Below are 19,000 nucleotides of genomic sequence, written 5' to 3' on the forward strand. Positions count from 1 at the left end.
GTTAGTGTATAGATGTGTTGCATTAATTTCTCATTTACTAATAACTTTATAGCTGTCAGGTTCAATATAAACTCAGAGTATGTTAAAATATAAATTCTAGCAATCATTGTAAAATAGTTCTTCACGCGTTCCTGCGCACACGGGGTCCCGTGGGAGGCGATCCGAGGGCGCCCATTCAGAACAACACACACGGTGTAATTACGGTCTGGCTCCTCCTCGTTACCGCAGCCAGCCTGGAACTGGGGCCGTGGTCCGTGCCAGGCGGGGCTATTCCTCGCCGTCTCGGCATTCCCGGGCCTGTGTCACCCCGGAGGGGAGGGAGGGAGGGAGGGATGGCAGCAGGACAGGGGGACGGAACTCCCGCGAGCGGCTGCGGAGGGAGCGGGGCCGCAGCTCCGCCCCTTCCCCCGCCCACACGGGGCGGGCGGCGGCCGCGCGGTCTGATTGGCGGGGAGCGGCGCCAATCACGGGGCGGGGGCGGGGCCGGGCGCGCGCGGCGGCCGTTGGCGCTGCGGGGGCGCGCTCGGGGCAGCGCGCGGCTCCGGCCTCTGCCCGGGCAGATCCTGCCCCGCCGGCGCCTCTCCCGCTCCTTCTCTCCTCCCTCCCGCCGCCAGCAGCCGAGGGCGTCCTCCATGCGGGAGAAGAGGAGGAGGAGGAGGAGGTGGGAGCTGCTCGCCGGCCATCCCCGGCGCCCGGCAAGTCGGAGCCGACCCGCCGCCGCGCCGCTGCTGCCGCATCTCCCCGCGGCGCGGAGCCGGCGCTGAGCCCTGCCCGCCGCGCCGCACCCGCACCCCTCCTCGTAGTCTTACCCCCACCCTCCTTCCAGTCTTCCCAGCCCCCTCCTCCTAGTCTTCCCCCCCCTTTTTTTTTTTTTTTTTTTATCCCCCTCCCGCCCCCCCGCGCCCCCATTTGGTTCTCACCCTGGCCGCGAGCAAAGCGTCTTCATGAGCGCAGAGGATGTCCGGGAAGCACTACAAGGGGCCTGAAGTCAGTTGTTGCATCAAATATTTCATCTTCGGCTTCAATGTCATTTTCTGGGTAAGCGGAGCCGGTTGCGCGGCGCTTCGTGTCCTCCTCTGCCACCTCCTCCTCATCCTCCTCCCTCTCCATCCCGGCCGCCGGCGCCCCCGGTCTGGGCACGGCCGGGAGCGACAGGGACGTGTGACAGCCAGGCGCGAGGCCGCGGGGGGATTTTGGATGGGGTGCGGGTGCGAGGCCGGGAGTGCCTCCGACACCACCCCTCCGGCCCCGGACAGCCCTTCCCCGGGCAAGTTGTGGTGCTGCATTCCTCCACCTCCCGGGGATGCCGGCTCCTCTTCCCTTCCGGCCCTCCTAATTGCTTTTGTTGTAGGTGCGAAGAGGATTTCGTGCCTTTTTTTTCCCCCCTCCTTTTTTCCTGTTTCCTCCTTCCTTTCCCCTCCTCTGCTTTGTGGTGGGGGAGGGAGGGAGCAGCCAGACACCCGAGCCTGGAGAACGAATTGATCTGCATGTTTTCACGCTGACATCCCTGTTAGATGCAAATAATAATAATAATAAAATCACAGCTCAGGTTCTCTGAACAGTGATGTTTAATGATTGCACAATGGTGAAGCTGAGTATGGCCAGGGTTTGTTATGATTAGCTGTTAACACATACTAGTAGTAGCAAGCATAGAATGGAGGAGGAGGGAAACAGTATTTCCACCCATCCCTAAAGTTCAAGCCCATGGGAGGCTCGCTTGGGCATTTGTTGGGATTCTGGCTGTGATCTGCCTGCACAGTATCTTGTTGCACCATTCTGGCTGTAGAGTAGGCAGAACTGTATAGTGAAATGTAACCTTCATATACTGGTACTTCTAGCATCTTCTCCATGTGTTGGATTTGAAAGAGAAGCAGCTGGTTTTGTATGTACATGCCAAATTTCGGAACCACAGAGTGGAAGGATGTGAGCATTCTCACACACGTGTAAATGATGAGGTCTTCTTACTGCATACAATGTTCAAGTCAAGGCTCTTACATGCACAATCCTCTTGTCATGAGATGTTCCACATAACAATGAGAAACATGCACAAACCCAGGTAGGGTGAATGTATTTTTGAGGGGCTTTGAAAGCAAGTTAAATATATATCCAGTATAGTGGCTTGTTTGGACTAGAAAGGAGAATTGAGGAAAAAACCCCACACCACTTTGAAGTTTTATGGATGAAAGTGGGGAAGAATAGAAGAGAAAAAACCTAAGCAGTACTGAGCTTCTGATTGTCCCCTTGGTGAGAACAGAGAGTGGTTACATGGGCAGCAGGTATCCATAGCTAATCTCAAGTCTGTTTTCCTGGAAAATAAAGATACCTGAAGAGGGTGTTTGAAAGGATGGGAGTCTTGTAATTACATTTTTATACTGAAATACCTTTCCTTAATCAAGAAGGTAGGCTGCAAAAGTGAACCTGACTCTGGCTTTATGTCGGTGTTTACTTGGCCCCAGGCTGACCCCTGGAGATGAGTGGTAGCAAGCTTTGTGGTATTCTGACCCGACAGAGCTGTTTTGATTGTACTCTTCCGTTCAGTTTTTAGTGGTTGAGTTTGCCATGGTTCTTTTCACTTGTCTGTTCCTTTATTTGGATTCTCCTAGGCATAAGTTGCTGTGAGCATTAATATTTTTCAGCAGGAAACAAGTCCTGTGAGGAACATTTGAGTGCAGTGTCCTTGGACTAAGAGAGGGAGATTATGGTGAAATCTATGTTAACATGCTGTTTCAGGCACTGTCAGTATATCAGAGGCTATACACCCTATAATTGCCTTCTTTTTGTTTTCTGAAGGTTAATGTGTGCAGGGTGCAAGTGGGAAAGTGGTATGTTTTACGTTTTCTGTAGCTACTCATTTTCTAATCCTGTGTTCTTGAGGCTGGTTCAGCACAACTTCTGCAGGTGTGCCTCTCTTGTAACTGAATGGGCCAAAGGATATTCCACTAGCCCAGAGGCTTTGTACTATTGGAATGCTAATCTGAAAACCTGAAAAAATATAATTGTGTATCACCCACTCAGCCACTTGCTTGATGTGTGGCCCTTGCTTGCAGATTTCCTCTTTTGTGAAATGCTAATCATCTCATTTGTGTTCCTGGCAAAACTTCTTGAAATTCACGGAGACCAAGCACTTTGTAAGAGTTTAGTCATTTCTTTAGAATATTGTAATCTCTTTACAAGAAAGCCTGCATTTATTACCACATCTTTCATGATTTTGAGTGAAAATATAGGCAGTTACTCTCGTAGAATACATTTTAATATTGTTTTTACTGAATTAATAGCAAATCCTTCAATAGTCTATGATGAAACTGGGCCAGAAAAGCTGTAAATGAAAATTGCAAATTCAGTTGGCTGTTTACAGAAAGTAATTATCAAAAATAACCACTAATGTAGTAATTTTATATAGGTCAAAATGAATAAGAGGTTGTCATATTAATGCCATGACACTCTCCAGGATCTTGCAAATGTGGAGATACGTAGCACACCTTTGATAGACCTTTTACCTGAGCATTGTTATATAGTTGTTTCAACACAACCTTTAAAAATTTTAATGTAAACAAGTGGGAAATACTCTTTATTCTGCATCATAAACCAATGGACTAAAGGAGAATGAGTTGGAAGAGTAATGATTTTGACAAGAAAATTGTCAATACCTTGAGTAGAGGAATGTTATAGATCTGCTGAAATGATTGGGAGAGTGATTGCACATGCTACTTAAACTGAAATTATTACAAAAAATCCGAGGCTTTAAATGCCACAGAATATGGGCAAAATAAATTACCAGGCCTTTTTGTCTTTTTGTTTTTGTGCTGGTTAGGTATTTCTTTCTTTAAAAACCACAACTGAATTATTAGAGCAATGACTAGGGGAAAGTTGCACTCTAATGCTCTGTATGTAGTTGTGACTAAAGGTGTCAGTATGCTTTTTGAAGATAGTTCTCAGGCTTGCACCACACCAGGTAACATGTTCTTGCCTAAATATGTTCTTCATACTGTTGTAGAAGACAATATTATGCATAATTAATGTTTTAGGTATATTTGCAAGCATAATTTCTTTTGGAAATTCAGTATTAATGTTGGTAAATACGCTGAAAGTGTTTGTTCAGAAAAACTTATTTTATGAGACTGCTATGGTGTTGTGGAAAAGGGAAGCTCATTTTGCAGTGGTCAAAGTAAGATTTAGGAACGGAGAACTAATAGGCACAAATACATCTAAATCAAAAGTTAGAACTCAATATTATGCCTCCCTTTGCATTGCTCAGCTGCTGTCCTTCTGCAGGTTGTTCATGGGGCACACACCTGTGCTTTAACTTGATTAGCATAATACCTGTGCAAAGCACCACATGGTTTGCTACCTTTCTAGGCTGGCAGCTGGTGGAATAGACAGTGCTTTTTTATTAACCTCTCTGTTTTTGTCTAGGTAAACCATAAACTGTAATATAAGGTAAGAGAAAGCATTTTTCTATAGTTAAAGAAAGCAAACAAATGATGCTCCTCCCTCCTTTTCCCCTTAGGCTTCCACGTACAGTGTTGTCGAAGATAGAGTGCAAAAGGTCAAAGTAGGCCACCCAGCTTCCCAAAGGGCAAGAACCATTTTTCCCTCTTTCCCCCTCTACTTTTGCAAGACAGTTTTAGGCTGACTTTAGTTCCAAGAGCTGTTTTAAATTGTTCTCTGTGCTTTATTATATTTGATGGAAACTGCGTATATATATACTATTGCTTAACTCTGAATTTCAATCCACATTTGATTCCACTGACCCTTGTCTAATTGGAAAGATATAAAAAGCACTGACAACTCAGAAACTTTTGCTTTATCTGGTGATTCACTGTAAGCTGTGAGATATGCTGCAGTTATGATACATCAGCATTTTAGAAGTCATAACTTGTGTTTTAATTTGCTTGGCATCTGATGGTTTTGATGGCAACCATATGGGAGTCTAGTCTTCCGAATTACAGAGAGAGAGCAGAAAGAAAATAAGGTTATGTAAGTGTGTTATGGGAAAAGTGTTGGAAAAGTGCAGTGACCTTTAAAGGACAACCAATAGATTGCTTTTTAAATTTTGTACATTGTTGATAGTTTGTTTTCAGAGGGGGAAAAGATAATTTTTGATGTCAGCTTGTTTTCAGATATCCACAAGGAAGTTTGGATTATGTAATTTTCCCTTGCCAAAACAAATCAATGTTTGTTCCGTGCAATTTTCTAATGCATTCTGTAGCATTTGATCTTTAAAAATTTGCATTGAGAAGACGTCCTTGCAGTGGAAGTGGAAACATTCTGTTCATTTCCCTCCCTTCCCCCTTTTATGATCAAATGATTTTTATTTTTTATTTTGCATTTCTTAATAGCACAGATAGCTAAACATTCCACAAGTGGTCTTGCCAGAAGCAAAACAATGCTTGTTTTGGGCACGTATCCTGCTGTTTTGTAACAGTGAAGGGCAGTGGTATATATATTGATGGAATAGATGCCTTGTTGTGAGCTTGTGATTCTTGAACTCCTCAGTGTCTCTTTCAGCAGGTGTAGCCCCAGTATTTCAAATGCATATAAAAATTTAGTAGCTGCTGGCTCCAAGGGACTTGCTTCAGTTTTGTAGAGATTGTTCATGGCATAAAATTTTTCCTTGCCCTGTGTTCCCTTATAGCTTGGTGGTAGGCTGTGTCATTGGTCATACAAAAAGAAATAGGTAAGGAACATGGATGAAACTGTTTCCTTTCTCATAAATATTTGTTTTCCCAAACTAGATGTTTGTAAATATGTTACTGTTTTAAGCTCTTTGATGTCTCTAGTTTCTGAAAGACTGAAGAAGCGTAAGGGCACAAGAGGTAGAGAAAACTCACTGTGATGGATTGTGTGACTCCTCCTGTTTGATGTCAGTGTACTTCAAGAGAATATTATAGAAACTATCATAAGCAGCTTACATACTTTTCTTCTCTGTTAAAGATGAATTTGGTAAATATATTTACCAGTCTCTCACCTTGATTAAATTGTCAGAGTAAGTTTTTTCTGGTTGCACATCTATCTCAAAGTATGAAGAGTCAATTTTGAATCTTTAAGCTTCCAGTCAGAGAAAAATGTGAATGGCACGCAGAGTACGGGCAGTCCCAACAGAATACTTCTGCAAGTGAAACATCTTACTGGTATATGTATGTGTAAAAAGAGGTTATCTTTGGTCCTAATCTCATCCCTTTTGTTGCATGTTGATAATACTTCCTTAATAAAGGCAAGAAATCCATGTTCTGTAACAGTGAATATCAGGGTGGATGTGCTACCTTAATTCCGTAAGGCAATCTTGTAATTGTAAACTTTTTGGTGTATGGATTATGTGTATGAATATGTACATATTCAACTGCAGTGTATGATATAATAGGCATATAGGGAAGGCAGGCATCAGCTATACTGGGGAAGAAAAGCTTTTTTCCCAGATGGGAACCCAGAAAACATATTCTTGTAAGCAAACAAAAAAATTATGTACCAAGTGCAATAGATGTAGGGTAATTTTCAGATGGAAAATGTGGGGGAGAAAGTTTTTTTGGGGGCAAGGGAGAAGGAGGGGTTTGGGTGGTTTTGTTGTTGTTGTTTTTGTGTGGAGAGTAGAAAGAAGAAAAATGTAAGGAACTTCTCTAACCTCTCCAGTGGACAGGAGTTTGAAAATATGTATGTAATCTGCCATTTAAGAATGCTCTCTAAAACCTAGTTCTATAGATTACAACAATCGTGATGTACTTCTTAGTGAACTTTAATTTATTCTTTGTTCCTTAAACTATGTAAGATGCAAGTTAATGATTAGTAGAGGATGAGAAACTTGGTTTTACATTGCTTCCTTTTCTTTTGATTCCCATTCCTACAAATAGACTTTATGAAGTCTATGTTGAAAACAAATTAGAAACTGGTTTTGGCACCTGGACTTCTACAAGTAATGAATTTAGAGCAAGAAGCTGATGTGTTGTTAAGTATTCAGGCTAGGTACTTCAACAGTTTATACTCCATTAACCAAAAGCAGTAAGCTGTGAAGATTTGCTGTGAACATTTAGAGTATAATGTTTTGCTTTCAATTAAAACTGGAGGTGAGAGAGAATATCTTTTGACCCAAAGAAATTGCTTGACCTAATTCTGCCAGTTAGGGGATTCTAATTTGAAACCATAGTGCTGTAGGAGGGAACCAGCCTTCAGACTTGGCTTTGCCCAAAATATGCAGCACTTTTCTCAAGTGCATGACTAGTAGTCTGTCAACAGGACTGTCATTGTTTTGTTGATATGGACAGGAGCGAGAAGCTAAACAGCTCGTGAAGTAACCCAGCTCTGTTAGACGTGACCCAGAAGTCACTGTTAGCATTAGCCCTAAAAGTGCCTTCCAGTATGGTAATATTTTAAACTCTTCTTAACATCTGACTTTTCCACTAGCTAGCATTTCATAGTGACTTTGTACTCTTATACCAGTTTCTGTCTTTGTTTCTCATAAAAGTTAGCAAGTATTGTTGCAATGCAGTAAAGAATTAAAACAAAAAAAGCTTATCCCTTTTTTAATGAATGTACTGAATTGCATTTAATGATGCATTTACAGTGCAAAATCTAGGAAAACATTAGGCCTCAAATCAGTAAAGAATAATCTGTTTCTTTTTCATTGTACTGTTGTGTGAGTTTGGAAAACATCCCATTTTTTGTGATTGTTCTGCTGCTCCTGCCACAAAATATCCTATCTCATGGATCGCTGTGGATATAGATTTTCACTGATTTCAGCAGTATTTTGTACAGGTGTTAAGGGTTGTTGTGGGTGGATGTCACTGTTGGCATAGTGCTCGTTGTAGCTACTTCTGTAATGTACACAGAGATCTAGAGCAGTTCAGCCGCCTTCTTATGCTGGCATTTAAAAATGTCACTAACACACTGAGGCTTGCAGTCAGGGGTGCTTGATTTGGTATCAAACTCTGACTCAGTGTGATCTCATATAACCTCCAGATGGCCTAACTTGCAGAGATGCTAAAAACAGTCAGATCCTACTCCTTTAGCTTTATAAAATAAATGAACCAAACGGCAGTACAGGTATTTATTTTAATACACATCAGTCTCCACATCAGATTCTTCTGCTAATGTTTCAACTTCCCAGCCACTTTCCTCTGGACACATTTAGAATAAGTATTTCAGCACACACAGAGGATCTTATGAATGAACTGTCAATTTCCCACAGAACTGGGAAAAATCAATATGCCTCTTCCAGGCCTTGAAAATCCCTGTGCTCTTAGTGAAGACTCCATTACATCAAATAATATAGAAAATCATTTCAGGCAAAGTTCCTTATGTATTGTGATGGAAGAGCTTTTTTTTTTTGCAGCAAAGCAAATACATATTATGAAGACACTTTGTATATCTGTTCTGTACCTTTTGTCACCTGGTTTCCCTAACAACATAACTTCTTATGGAAAAAAAAAAAAAAGAATTGTAGGAACTTTTGCTTAAATAGGTTCTTTTTCTCCTCAATAAGCAAGTAACATTATTTCTAAAAGTGTTTGGTCCTTCTTTGTGGTATTAAATTCAAAGAAAGCATTAAAAGGAGACTAAATATCTTTAGATACATGCAATACTTTGGGTTCATAGAGGCTTCTGCTTTGTTTTCTTGAACATAGTGTTAATGAGTTAAAACCTGAGTGTGTCTCCAGTCCTATCTCCAGTAAGCTACTGTTAGAGGGTAATGAGTGTGATAGAAATGATACTGCAAGGATGCTTGAAATAACTCAGCCTACTGGGTGTTTCCTAGTGTTAGTAGCTTACATTTGATGAGAGCCCAGCTTAATTTACTTTGATTTAGGGACAAAACTTCTATGATGTGGAACACTGTTTTATGTCAGGATTTTCTCTGTGTCAAGAGAGTAGACTCTCTCAACTGAGCTCTGGTGCCCTAAGCAAAGATGCAGTAGCACTTTGTGTGGGGTGTCACCACAAACAGATCCACCTGGTGTCTGTTATTTTGTCAGAGCCTGCATCACAGGTTCTGCCTGTTGGACACCTTTGCTTTATGTACCCATGTAAGCTTCACATATGCATATATCTACCCTTGTGAGGCTAGGTTCTCTGTGCTTCCCTCGCACTGAACTGCATCTCTTCTGCTGCATTCTGTGTTCCAACCAGCTGTGATTTTAAAAGAGCTTGATGGGAGTTCCCTCTACGTGCTGTAAATGCTTTATATATAAAAGCAGAGACACTGAGGAAAAACATTTACAGATAATATATGGCAAAGGTTTTGCTGCTTCATACAATGCTTCGTTTAACTGTGTCACCTTGTGGAAGATCACTGTCAAGTTTGTCTTTGCAATGCCATGAGGTTAGAGTGTTTCAGGCTGGAGAACAGAATTTTGAAATGGTGACAGTTTAAAACATTGAGTCCTACTAGGTAGTGAAGAGGAGGGTTGGCAAGTGTCCGGGGCTATTCTCAGCTGGGAGTATACAGAGGTGTTCTACTATGCACAGAGCAAGGGTTTCAGATTTTTTAATTTTTACCACCTAAATATAAAAGTAGAAAGGTTCCCCGTGGGTATAAGATAGCGTTTCATAAAAGTTGTCTTCCTGACTGCCAGTTTATGTGGGTGTGTGTCAAAAGGAATATGTGTGAATTCAGTCAGTCCAACAATAATGAAATATAAAATTAAAATAATATAAAAAGAAGAGGTAAAACTTGCAAAGTTAGAATCCCTCTTTTCCAAAGAGTTATCCAATTAATTCCTAGATGAAAATTCAGCCATTCGGCTTGTGAAGACTATAAAAATGTGTATATATAAATATGAAATATGTATAATTGTGCTTGAAAAATTACTAAGGTCCAGTTTCTAATCAATATTGCTTGATATCATGAACATTCTCTTGTTTCTTTTTCTTTCTGTGAGCATTAAGGGGTCATGTGAGGTGTTGCCTAATTCAAATTTTTTTCTTCTCTGAATACCTAGGCAGACCTATTTCTGTAGCAGGGCCACTTCCCCACCTTGGTTGGCAGTCGTTTCATGGCTGGTTTTGTTGTGCTGTCTTGCAAATTCTAGTGTCAAAATGAAAGCAGGGGGGCTGCAAGTGGCTGAGGCTGGCACAAAGCTGCAGAACCACATGTGTTAATACAGCTTCAGTGGACTGATAGCAATCAGTTACCTGATCTGACTGAGAACTCTCTCATCTGGAACAATTTCTATTGACCTGCTGTTTAGCTGCAAGAATGAAGTATGGGAAAATGGTAGGACCGTCTTCTCCTTTCCCTGCACAGATCAACTTTAAGTGATTGTACCAGCATGGCCTGTCTCAACTCTAGGTAAAGTGGTTTTGGACTCAGGAGTACACAGAGGTGTAAGACATGCTGCTGTGTTAATAGATAGCTCACTCCAGTGAGGACTGTTATGTAGACATTGGCTACTTGGGAGTACTCCTCTGGTGTGCTTTGATCTCTGTTTTTGTAAGAGTTGTGGTGGTGATCTGTTTTCTCCTTAGTGCTCAGTGAAGTGGAGAAACAAAGAGCAGTGCTTGTCTACCAAGTTTATTGTAATGTGAACTTAATTTGAACTTAAGGTTAAGTGGACAACTCCATCATTTACCTCTCTAGTTTCTTCTCCTTCCCATAAATGTCATTCTAAACACCATGCCACTCCCTGTAATAATGCAAATCCTTCATTGGAGTGGCCTGCTAGATGGGGTGGCAAATGATCTCTGAAGAGAATTTGTCATGATTATCCCTTCCCAAGTAGTATCCTTTCTGGTGGCTTTGTTACAAACAAAAGGTTAGTATGCATTTAATGTTGGAGATACATTTATATATATAACACTATGCATGCATATATATATATATATATATATAACATGTACGTAAAATAATGCAGTACTAAATTTATTTTTTTTTACTTGCTAGAGCAGAAGTTTCTTTTTAACTTATGTATTTATCTATTGTTATGTATCTAAAAGGAGCACTTGAAGGGACTGGAAACCCATCTAATTGCTGTTACGGGCAAAGGACTTTTTGCTTCCTCTGACTATTGTACTGTTCTGCTCCTGCTGGGAGTTCTGGTATAGTCACCAGTTGTGTTCCCGCTTCAGCTCTGTGGGCTGGGTGTGGTTTGAAAACATTGCTTTTTTTTTTTGTTTTGTTTTCTTAGTTTTGAAGATAGGCAAAACCACTTCCTGGGTAAGTCTAGTGGTTTGTGGTGATATTTGAATCAATGTTTTATTCTGCAGAAACTTTTCCATGCAAGTAAATTTGTGTTTGACTCAAGAACATAAACCTGTTAAGGTTTTACATGGTTTACATCTTTGTTGACCTCTGCTTTCCTTCATTTTTCCTAAACCACTCTCATGCCTGTGGGAGAGAAAGTAGCTCCTGAACAGACGCAGTTAATAACTTTGCATATTAAAGAAAACCGCTGTCAGTCCTGATGAGACTGACACTGAAGAGTTTGTGCCACTGTAACAGGTGAATGAGTTGTAACTCCCATCTGGCCATTTTTGTTGTTCTGAGTACTCTTCTCTGCCCCATAGTTTCATGACCCTGTCAGCTGTTCTGCCTCTGCAGCCCAGAGGTCTGGGCTGACCTCTGACAAAGGCTTTAAAAGGACAGCAACAGTGGGCAACAGTAGCTTGTGTCTTCAACTTTTCCCATCCCAGAAATTTCTGTATATGTGTGTGTGATTTCCAGTGTACTCTCTATCATCCAGTATTTCATATATTATTTTAAATGTCATACTTAATAAATGACAGTGATGATGTACTCCACTGTTACTTGTGGCTTTCTTGTCAATAGCAGCTTACTGCTACCTGGATAAATCACTGTGCCTCTTGTTACCTGATTCTTGTTGGTTTTGCCCTCCTTTCAGTTTGTGCTGTACTCCAACTTGCAGAGACTGTTCCATTCTCCAAGAAAGCCCTTTTTGTGTCTTACAGTTATTTGTGTCTGTTCTTGCTTTTGTCACCTGGAGTTGAAAGCTCAGCTGGGTCTGTGCTGTTAGCCCACAAGAGCCTCTGCATGGTCATTGCCGTGCTCCAAGAGGTGCAGTTTGCTGGCTTTGTTTCTGGAATTCAGCCACATGTCCACAGGGTAGTGGGAAGGAGAAGTAAAAAACCCAGCACTGAATTTTTTTGGTACCATTTTTAAGGTGCTTGTTCCTATTTGACAAACAACTTTGTTCCATAAACGTGCCTCTTTTCAGTGTAATGTGCAAGTATCTCCTTTTGAAACAGCAAGCCTCAGTATTGGTGCAAGACCTTCCAAATTACACCTGCAGGAGATAATCCTTCTTTAGTTGTGTCAAACTGTGTGTCTGGTGAATATCAAAACTGTACACACTGCTCTGGCTCTGATGTGAAGAATTTCACATTTCATAGCAATTCATAAACAATTGCTGCAGGACTGAGCTGTGTAGGATCAGGTGAGGTGGAATGGATGGGGCTATTGTAGAGACTGGCATGGTCAGCAGAGATTTGAGTGATGTACTGTGTCTCCTTTTTTTGTACCACATGGAAGGCTTGTTGCTTTTGAAGCACAGGATCTCAACAATACTTGAGGCTGGAGTACAGGACTGAAATTTAAAGAAGCTGGTGGTTGTTCCTGCTTTATGAGTTAGAAAAATAGTGTAAAGTTCTACATATTTTATGTTGAGAGTTGGTGGGATTCCTTTTTTGTATCTTTGGAGATGATAAGAACTCCAGTGGGTTTTGCTGTTTGTTTAAATCTCTGTAGTGTACCAGAGTCAGATTTTCATTTACTTTAAAAGGCTGTCTTGCTCCAATCTGCCACTGTAACATGTCCTTAAAATGACTGCAGATGATATTTATAGAGCAACGTAGAACACTTCTGGTGTAGCTGTGTTGTCAAAATTGTTCAAGTGAGCAGTATTAGACACCTAGCTTGAGGAATTCAAAGGACTTTATAAGTTGGAAGGATGGACTTTGCATTGTGGGATGTGATTGGACTTCTGTGTAAAGGATGGTGAGAAGAGAAACCTGTAACTTTTCACAAAAAGAGCAGGAATGGAATACACCACTTGTTCATAAAGCAGGTGGTGTTTAAATTTAAGAATGTAGTCTTTTAAAAGTGAGAGGATAGTCATATTTTGTCTGAAAAACACTGCCTTGTTTTTTATTGTATCTCCATATTGCCTTCTGCGAAGATACTTTTCTGCAGTTATTGTTATCAAAGCACCATTCTGGGAGCTCTCTTGTTATTGTTTCGCTTTGTTTTGTTAGTAGAACTTTAGTTTAAAAACTTTCTACCTTGGAAAAAAACCCCACAAAGACAAACCAAAACAAACGTACATAAAGATGTCTCAGAATTCCGAGAAACAAACTGTGGATCAATTATTAAGTGCCTTCCCTCTCCCTCATGCACTTCCTGATGTGGTATTAATTTTACATGAGCCCCCCCCACATTGCCCTTCATCCACTTAGGGTATAGAGCACAAAGGCTTTCAGCACTGTAAATGATTGGGCACTTGTTACAACCCTCTGCGTAAGAGCAGATCCTGTTGACTTCAGTGGGAATCACTTGTTGGCAGCTGCATAATTGTTTTTCAAACAATGTAGTTTTTTACAGAAAAAAAAAAAAAACCAAGCAAAAAAGGGAGGATGTGTGGGAAAGCTCAAAGAGGTACCCGAAACAAAACACTGAAAAGTCTTTCATAAGAGCTAGAGCAATTACTTCAGTTACCTAAGTAGCTAAGAGCTGGCAAAAAGGGTGTTACAGTAGTTTAACCAGAAACTCTGGCAGAGAACAGTGGAGCCTATCAGGCAGTGTTCCTCCTCATTTGTGTTTTAGAGTAAGCGTCCTGCCTGACCATCCTTTAGATGATAACTTCCCCTCAGTAGCAGGAGCTATATGGGACTCTAATACTTTTAGCACTGGGAGAACTCAGCCAATGAAGCACATGGAGTTTGTCCTCAGCAAACAATTGTGACTGTGTTCTCTCTAGTTGTAGAGTAGTGGTGTGCTTGGATGAAATAGCTTTACATGTGCTGAAATACCACTTAACAGTGGTTTCTGCAGGCTATGTGCCTTGCCACCAGTCTGGGCAGCGAGCTGGTCACCGGTGTCATTTTTTACAATTAGCGATTCATAGTACTTCATTGAGCACCGAGTCCTGCTTTTGCCAGGCATGTACATAACAGCAGCGACTTCATGATAAATCCTTGTCCAGTGGAGCTGCTAATGCTCAGCTCTAAAATACCACTACTTATGTGGTGTACCATTAGCCACATAAGAAATCTCCACATTTGGTTTATGGCATCTGAACTTCAACAGCATCTTGGGCTAAAGAGAATGACTTCTGCATGAAATATGTTCCATTACTGCTAATGGTGTCTTATTTTATCTGACACACTAGCTTACTTGATAATTTCTGTAAACAAAGCATAAAAGAAGCCATGTATATAAATCAAACCTGAAAATCAATTTATAACTGAATGGGAACTGAACATCTCGGTCTAGTTTTGTTTATGCTTTGGTGATTGATAAAAAAAAAAGTAAAAACAGTCCAAATGTAGAACTTAATGCATATTGCATTTATTTTCTACTATTGGATTGTTTCAGCACTTTGTGGAAAAGCAAGATGAGTAGGTAGTTATAGTCTGTCCTAATACCAATGGTTTCAATACTATTAAAAGTAAACAGTAAGAGCCACCTTTCTTTTTGCCTTTGAGGAAGGCTTTAAAGAACTGTGCAACTGATTCTTATTGATGGCTCAGGAAAAAAAAAAGGGTCAAAGTTAACAATCCCTGCTTTTAGATTCATTGTACCACCAAGGGAGATGAAGAACTTTGAGCTATTGCACTGAATCCTTAATCAGCTAAATTGTCATGTACCTTCAAATGAAACATTAGCCTCCAGAGCCAAAAGTTGCTCCACAGTTTTGGAGATGTGCTGAGCCTTCCCTTTTGACTAGATTCAATGCAAGGGAGCTCCCCAAAGGAAAGAATCTTGCTCTTTTATTTCTCTCTAGTATGTGAAGAAAAAATATATCAATGCACCTACACCTCTTATTAAAAAAGTCAAAATTTTAATGGTTCCTAATTTAAAAGTTTGAAGATCCTGTAGTCTGGATTTCTGTTACTTTTGTGTGGATTGACAACTTTTAAATACCTAGAACAGGTGTTTGTTTATTTTAAGATATATTTGGCTGTGTTTTGTACGGTGTGAAAGATGTGATAAAAAGGCATTTTTGAATAATCTTTAATTTTCAGATGGGGTCCCATACAGATCAAAAGTAGTTTGGAGGTTTGATGGTTTCTTTTCCCAGAGGACATTTCAAGATGGTATCCTTTCCAGCTAAACTGACTTAGAACAGTTGGGCCAGTGTAAGGTATAGCTTCATAAACCAACTGAGAGGCTGGTGAAGAGTGACATAGGAGGAAGACAGTTCCACTCAGGTGAGGATGTGACCAGGGGAACTAAATGGACCATTTTGCTACTGAAAAATCTATCTAGTTTAACTGCCTGGAGTTAAAGTCATGTAGGTTTTGTTTTTATGAGTGTTGTCCGTGTCAAACACCACCACTGCAATTAATATTTGGCATAATTAGTAATTTTTATGGACAGACCCAATCTGGAAAAAAAACCCCACTGTAGACTGAGCAATGTCCCTTGAAAATATTAATCTTAACTAGCTTTGAAGTCTGTGGACAAGTTGTCATTTCCCTGTTGTTTTCAAGGTCTGATACCTTTGACTGACCCCAGGCTGAGTTAAGAAAGCCTGAGTTGTGAAAGGTTATGTTGAAATCTGCAGAGCTAGAGTTACTACAGAAGTTATGGAAACTAAACCATTAATACTGGTCTAGTATGACCCAGCAGGAGTTTGGAATGGTTTTTCTGCTGTGCTTTACTTAAGGGTGGTAAAGGTGTGCTCTTTTCTTTCTCCCTTGAGCTTTGGGATAAATGTGTCTAGTGAAAATTCTTCTTTCAGGCTTAAGCTGAGATAATGCCAGCAGTTTGGACTGCATGATCTGTAAACTGTTACAAAATTTCAAAATGAATTCTCAGTGTTCAAAATGAGTTATGTATTTGCTGTTCGTGAAATGTTCTCAACAAACTAAAATCATCAGTAAAGTAACCAAAAGCAAAAGGAGTAGATACTCTTAGGTTTCAAAGGTAGTATTGGAAGTAATTTTGTGTTATTAAAGGTAGCTCTGAAATTTTCAAGAAATTGTTACTTTAATGAGAATATAGAATTGAAACGTTCATTTAAATTCAGATAAACTGTTAAATCAGTGTCTTCCTTTTAATATGAATATTTTACATTTAAAATAAAAGGGAATGTTCTTAGATTTGGACAGGACGCAAGATGAAAACTTGCGGAAGGTTGGGCAGAAAGTTGTTTTGAAGCTTTTATAGTGAAGTGCTGTGAGCTGTTCTTGTCTTTCATCTCTGACATCTAACATTATGTTTGGATTGAAGCATTTCCTGATATAGAATAAATAAGATATAGAATTCCTGATGTAGAATAAAATAAGGCATCACTGTTAAGGTAGTCCTCAACCTTTTTAGAAGTGCAACAGAGACCATACCAGTGATCATACTGGACCAGACAATAGGATTCTTTAAGGTAAATATTCTTAGAACAGTGGCTAGCTGGTAAGAAGTATGAGAAACAAGGCAGGTAGTGATAAATGTTAGGGAGTATGCTCTGAATCCTCTGCCTTTCAGATCTAGAATTAGTATCTTTGTACTTGGAATCCCTATATAGATTTTTCTTTGTGAATTTATCTGGTTGGTCCTTGAATCTCTGACTTTCTGAAGTGTGTGACATCCAGTTGTTAGCTGTACATTTTCCCTATTAGTATTGGCTTACTTTTGCGAGAGGTGGAGTTCCAACAGGCATCTAATAAAGCATTCTGCAGCTTGGAGTCAATTAACTTTCATGTTCATCTGCTTAGTTTCTGTGAAACCACAATGAAAATCCTGCATCTAAAGAATGTAGTTTGAAACACCTTTTATCTGCTCCCTCTGTACCCTGCCCCTGGCTTTTCCACACAATACCGTTAAGAAACAAATTTTGGATACCTTCCTTTTCAGTGGTTCGGATGGTTGAATTACAAATGTAGGAGGCGTGTAAAGTCAAGTAAGTGTAGCAGTCCAAGGCAACTACAGCTGGATGTCACAGATGAAAAAGCTTTCTGCTGGGAAGAGGAGCTTTAAGTTTCCAGATGGTGACCTACTTGGATCTTTACACAGCTCCTCCAGTTACAATGAATTAACCATTTTCAGCCCAGGCTGTGTTTAACAACAAGGTATATAGTTGGCAGTTTTTATGTAGGATTCCAATTGCTTGCAGTTCTGTCCTTTTTCATCCTCTCTTTCCCTTGCCTCCCAAAAGGAAGAAATGAGCAAGTCTGCACTCCCAGAGTTCTTATTTGGTTATGGTGGATCCTTATTAAGTAACAAAATGGTATACTAGGGCTGAGAGTTCTGCGATAGGCAGGTTTATCTGAAGGGTGTTCTCAGGCAGGTGCCAGACTGTTCCTTCCTTTGATTATTATTTTGGTAGGTTCTAGAAATTAGCTTTAACATAAAAGCTCAAATGTAGCACTTACCTGTTATTTTGAAAGGATAGGTGGGAAATTCCTTTCTTGTCTGGGCCCTGAGAAAGTCCATGAGCAAGTCTGTGGCTTTTGGACAGTGCTGCCTGCTGCCTAGGCTGTCTCTGAAGCAGAGACCAATGTGCTAGGAGTACGACTTTGAGGGGTTGCATAAGGTAAATCAGTGGCCAGACAGCACAGCGGAGTCATCGGTGCTGTATAAGCGTGACATCCCTAAGGTTGTGTTGTAGCCCAAGCAAATTTGTTAAGACAAGTTTACAGAAGTCACCTTACGTTATACCATGGCATTTGACACCTGGTAAATGAAATGTGAGACTTTTCTTGTTTATTTGCATAATAGTCATGGGAAGGGAGGAAGAACATAAGTGTCATGGGTGACTACCTGTATTTACTGGCTGACAAAGAGAAGACAAGAGATAGGCAAGAGAGCCACATAACCTGGTGATGAGGTTCTCGCCAAAAAATACCAGATCCTTTAGAGCTAGCTGACCATGCAGAGGTTGACTTTAGATTTAAGCTAGTTTACTAGGCTTGGGGATAAAAAAAGCTTACGGAGTTCTAAGACTTTTTGTTTTACTAAGAAATAATGAATGAATGCTTCTGAATGCCTTTGTAAGTCCTTATTCCCAGGACCCAGGTCCATGATCTGATCCCACTGGGAATGGGATTTCCAGATAAACAACTTAATCTAAATTCCTGTTGTTATAGGAAATGAAAAAAAAAAAAAAGGGGGGGGGAAGAAGGCCTGAGAAAACAGTTTGGTAGGTGTTCATCCTGAAATCTGTTTTATTTGCTGCATGGGGATCTATTTTAGAAGTACTTCAATGAAAACTTGCACAATAGAACAAAGTGCTTTGAGGCTTTACATTTAAAGGTATGTTATTTTGTTTGGTTGATAGTTTTGGTTTTCTTAAGTTTTTAGGTGTGTGATTTTGTGTGGTTTTTTTGGAGGGTGTGTGGGTTTTATTTTTGTTTTTTTTATATATATGTGAACTACTTGGATTAATTAGTGTTTTCTTGGCAGCAACAAAGAGTGGTTCCCTCTCTTGCCCCCATCCTTGGTGTTTGCTGTATAGCTGTGTTTTGCATCGTACCCTGATCTTTGATATGATAGATTCTACTGAAGAAGAAATAAGCCCATCCTGCAAACCAAATTTCATGCTGTGGGCTAGGTATACTTCCAAAGGTGTAATTGCTACAAAACTATGGTTTCTACTAGTGTTAATAAAATCCAGTGTGAGCAGTGTATGCTAGGATGTTTATAAAGATATAAAGATATGTTTATGTGTGTATATATATATATATATATTTTTTTAAACGTTTTCCCCTGGTTCTGTTTTTCCACTTCTTCTCCATACCAATACTGCTGAAGCTCATTGAAGAGAACAGCTTTTGCTCTTGCCAGCCAGTGAGGAGTCCCTGCTGGGGAAGTCTTTCTTTTTCTGCTATCTTTCTTCTCTCT

General features: G+C 40.4%; 1 protein-coding gene across 2 annotated transcripts in view; it reads left to right on the forward strand.

Moving 5' to 3' along the window:
• The first annotated feature begins 929 nt into the window (after nucleotides 1-929).
• Nucleotides 930-19,000, forward strand: part of TSPAN5 (tetraspanin 5) — an 85,426-nt gene continuing 67,355 nt past the window's right edge. Inside the window, exon 1 of one of the 2 annotated variants that reach the window (XM_027636220.1) lies at nucleotides 930-1,038. In XM_027636220.1, coding sequence (XP_027492021.1) covers nucleotides 958-1,038 — 81 coding nt within the window. In that variant the 5' untranslated portion in view covers nucleotides 930-957. The remainder of the gene's footprint in view (nucleotides 1,039-19,000) is intronic. The other variant, XM_027636221.1, reaches the window with a different exon arrangement.

Source organism: Corapipo altera, unplaced genomic scaffold (assembly GCF_003945725.1).
Source record: "Corapipo altera isolate COAL_440 unplaced genomic scaffold, ASM394572v1 22b, whole genome shotgun sequence".
Taxonomy (NCBI): Eukaryota; Metazoa; Chordata; class Aves; order Passeriformes; family Pipridae; genus Corapipo; species Corapipo altera.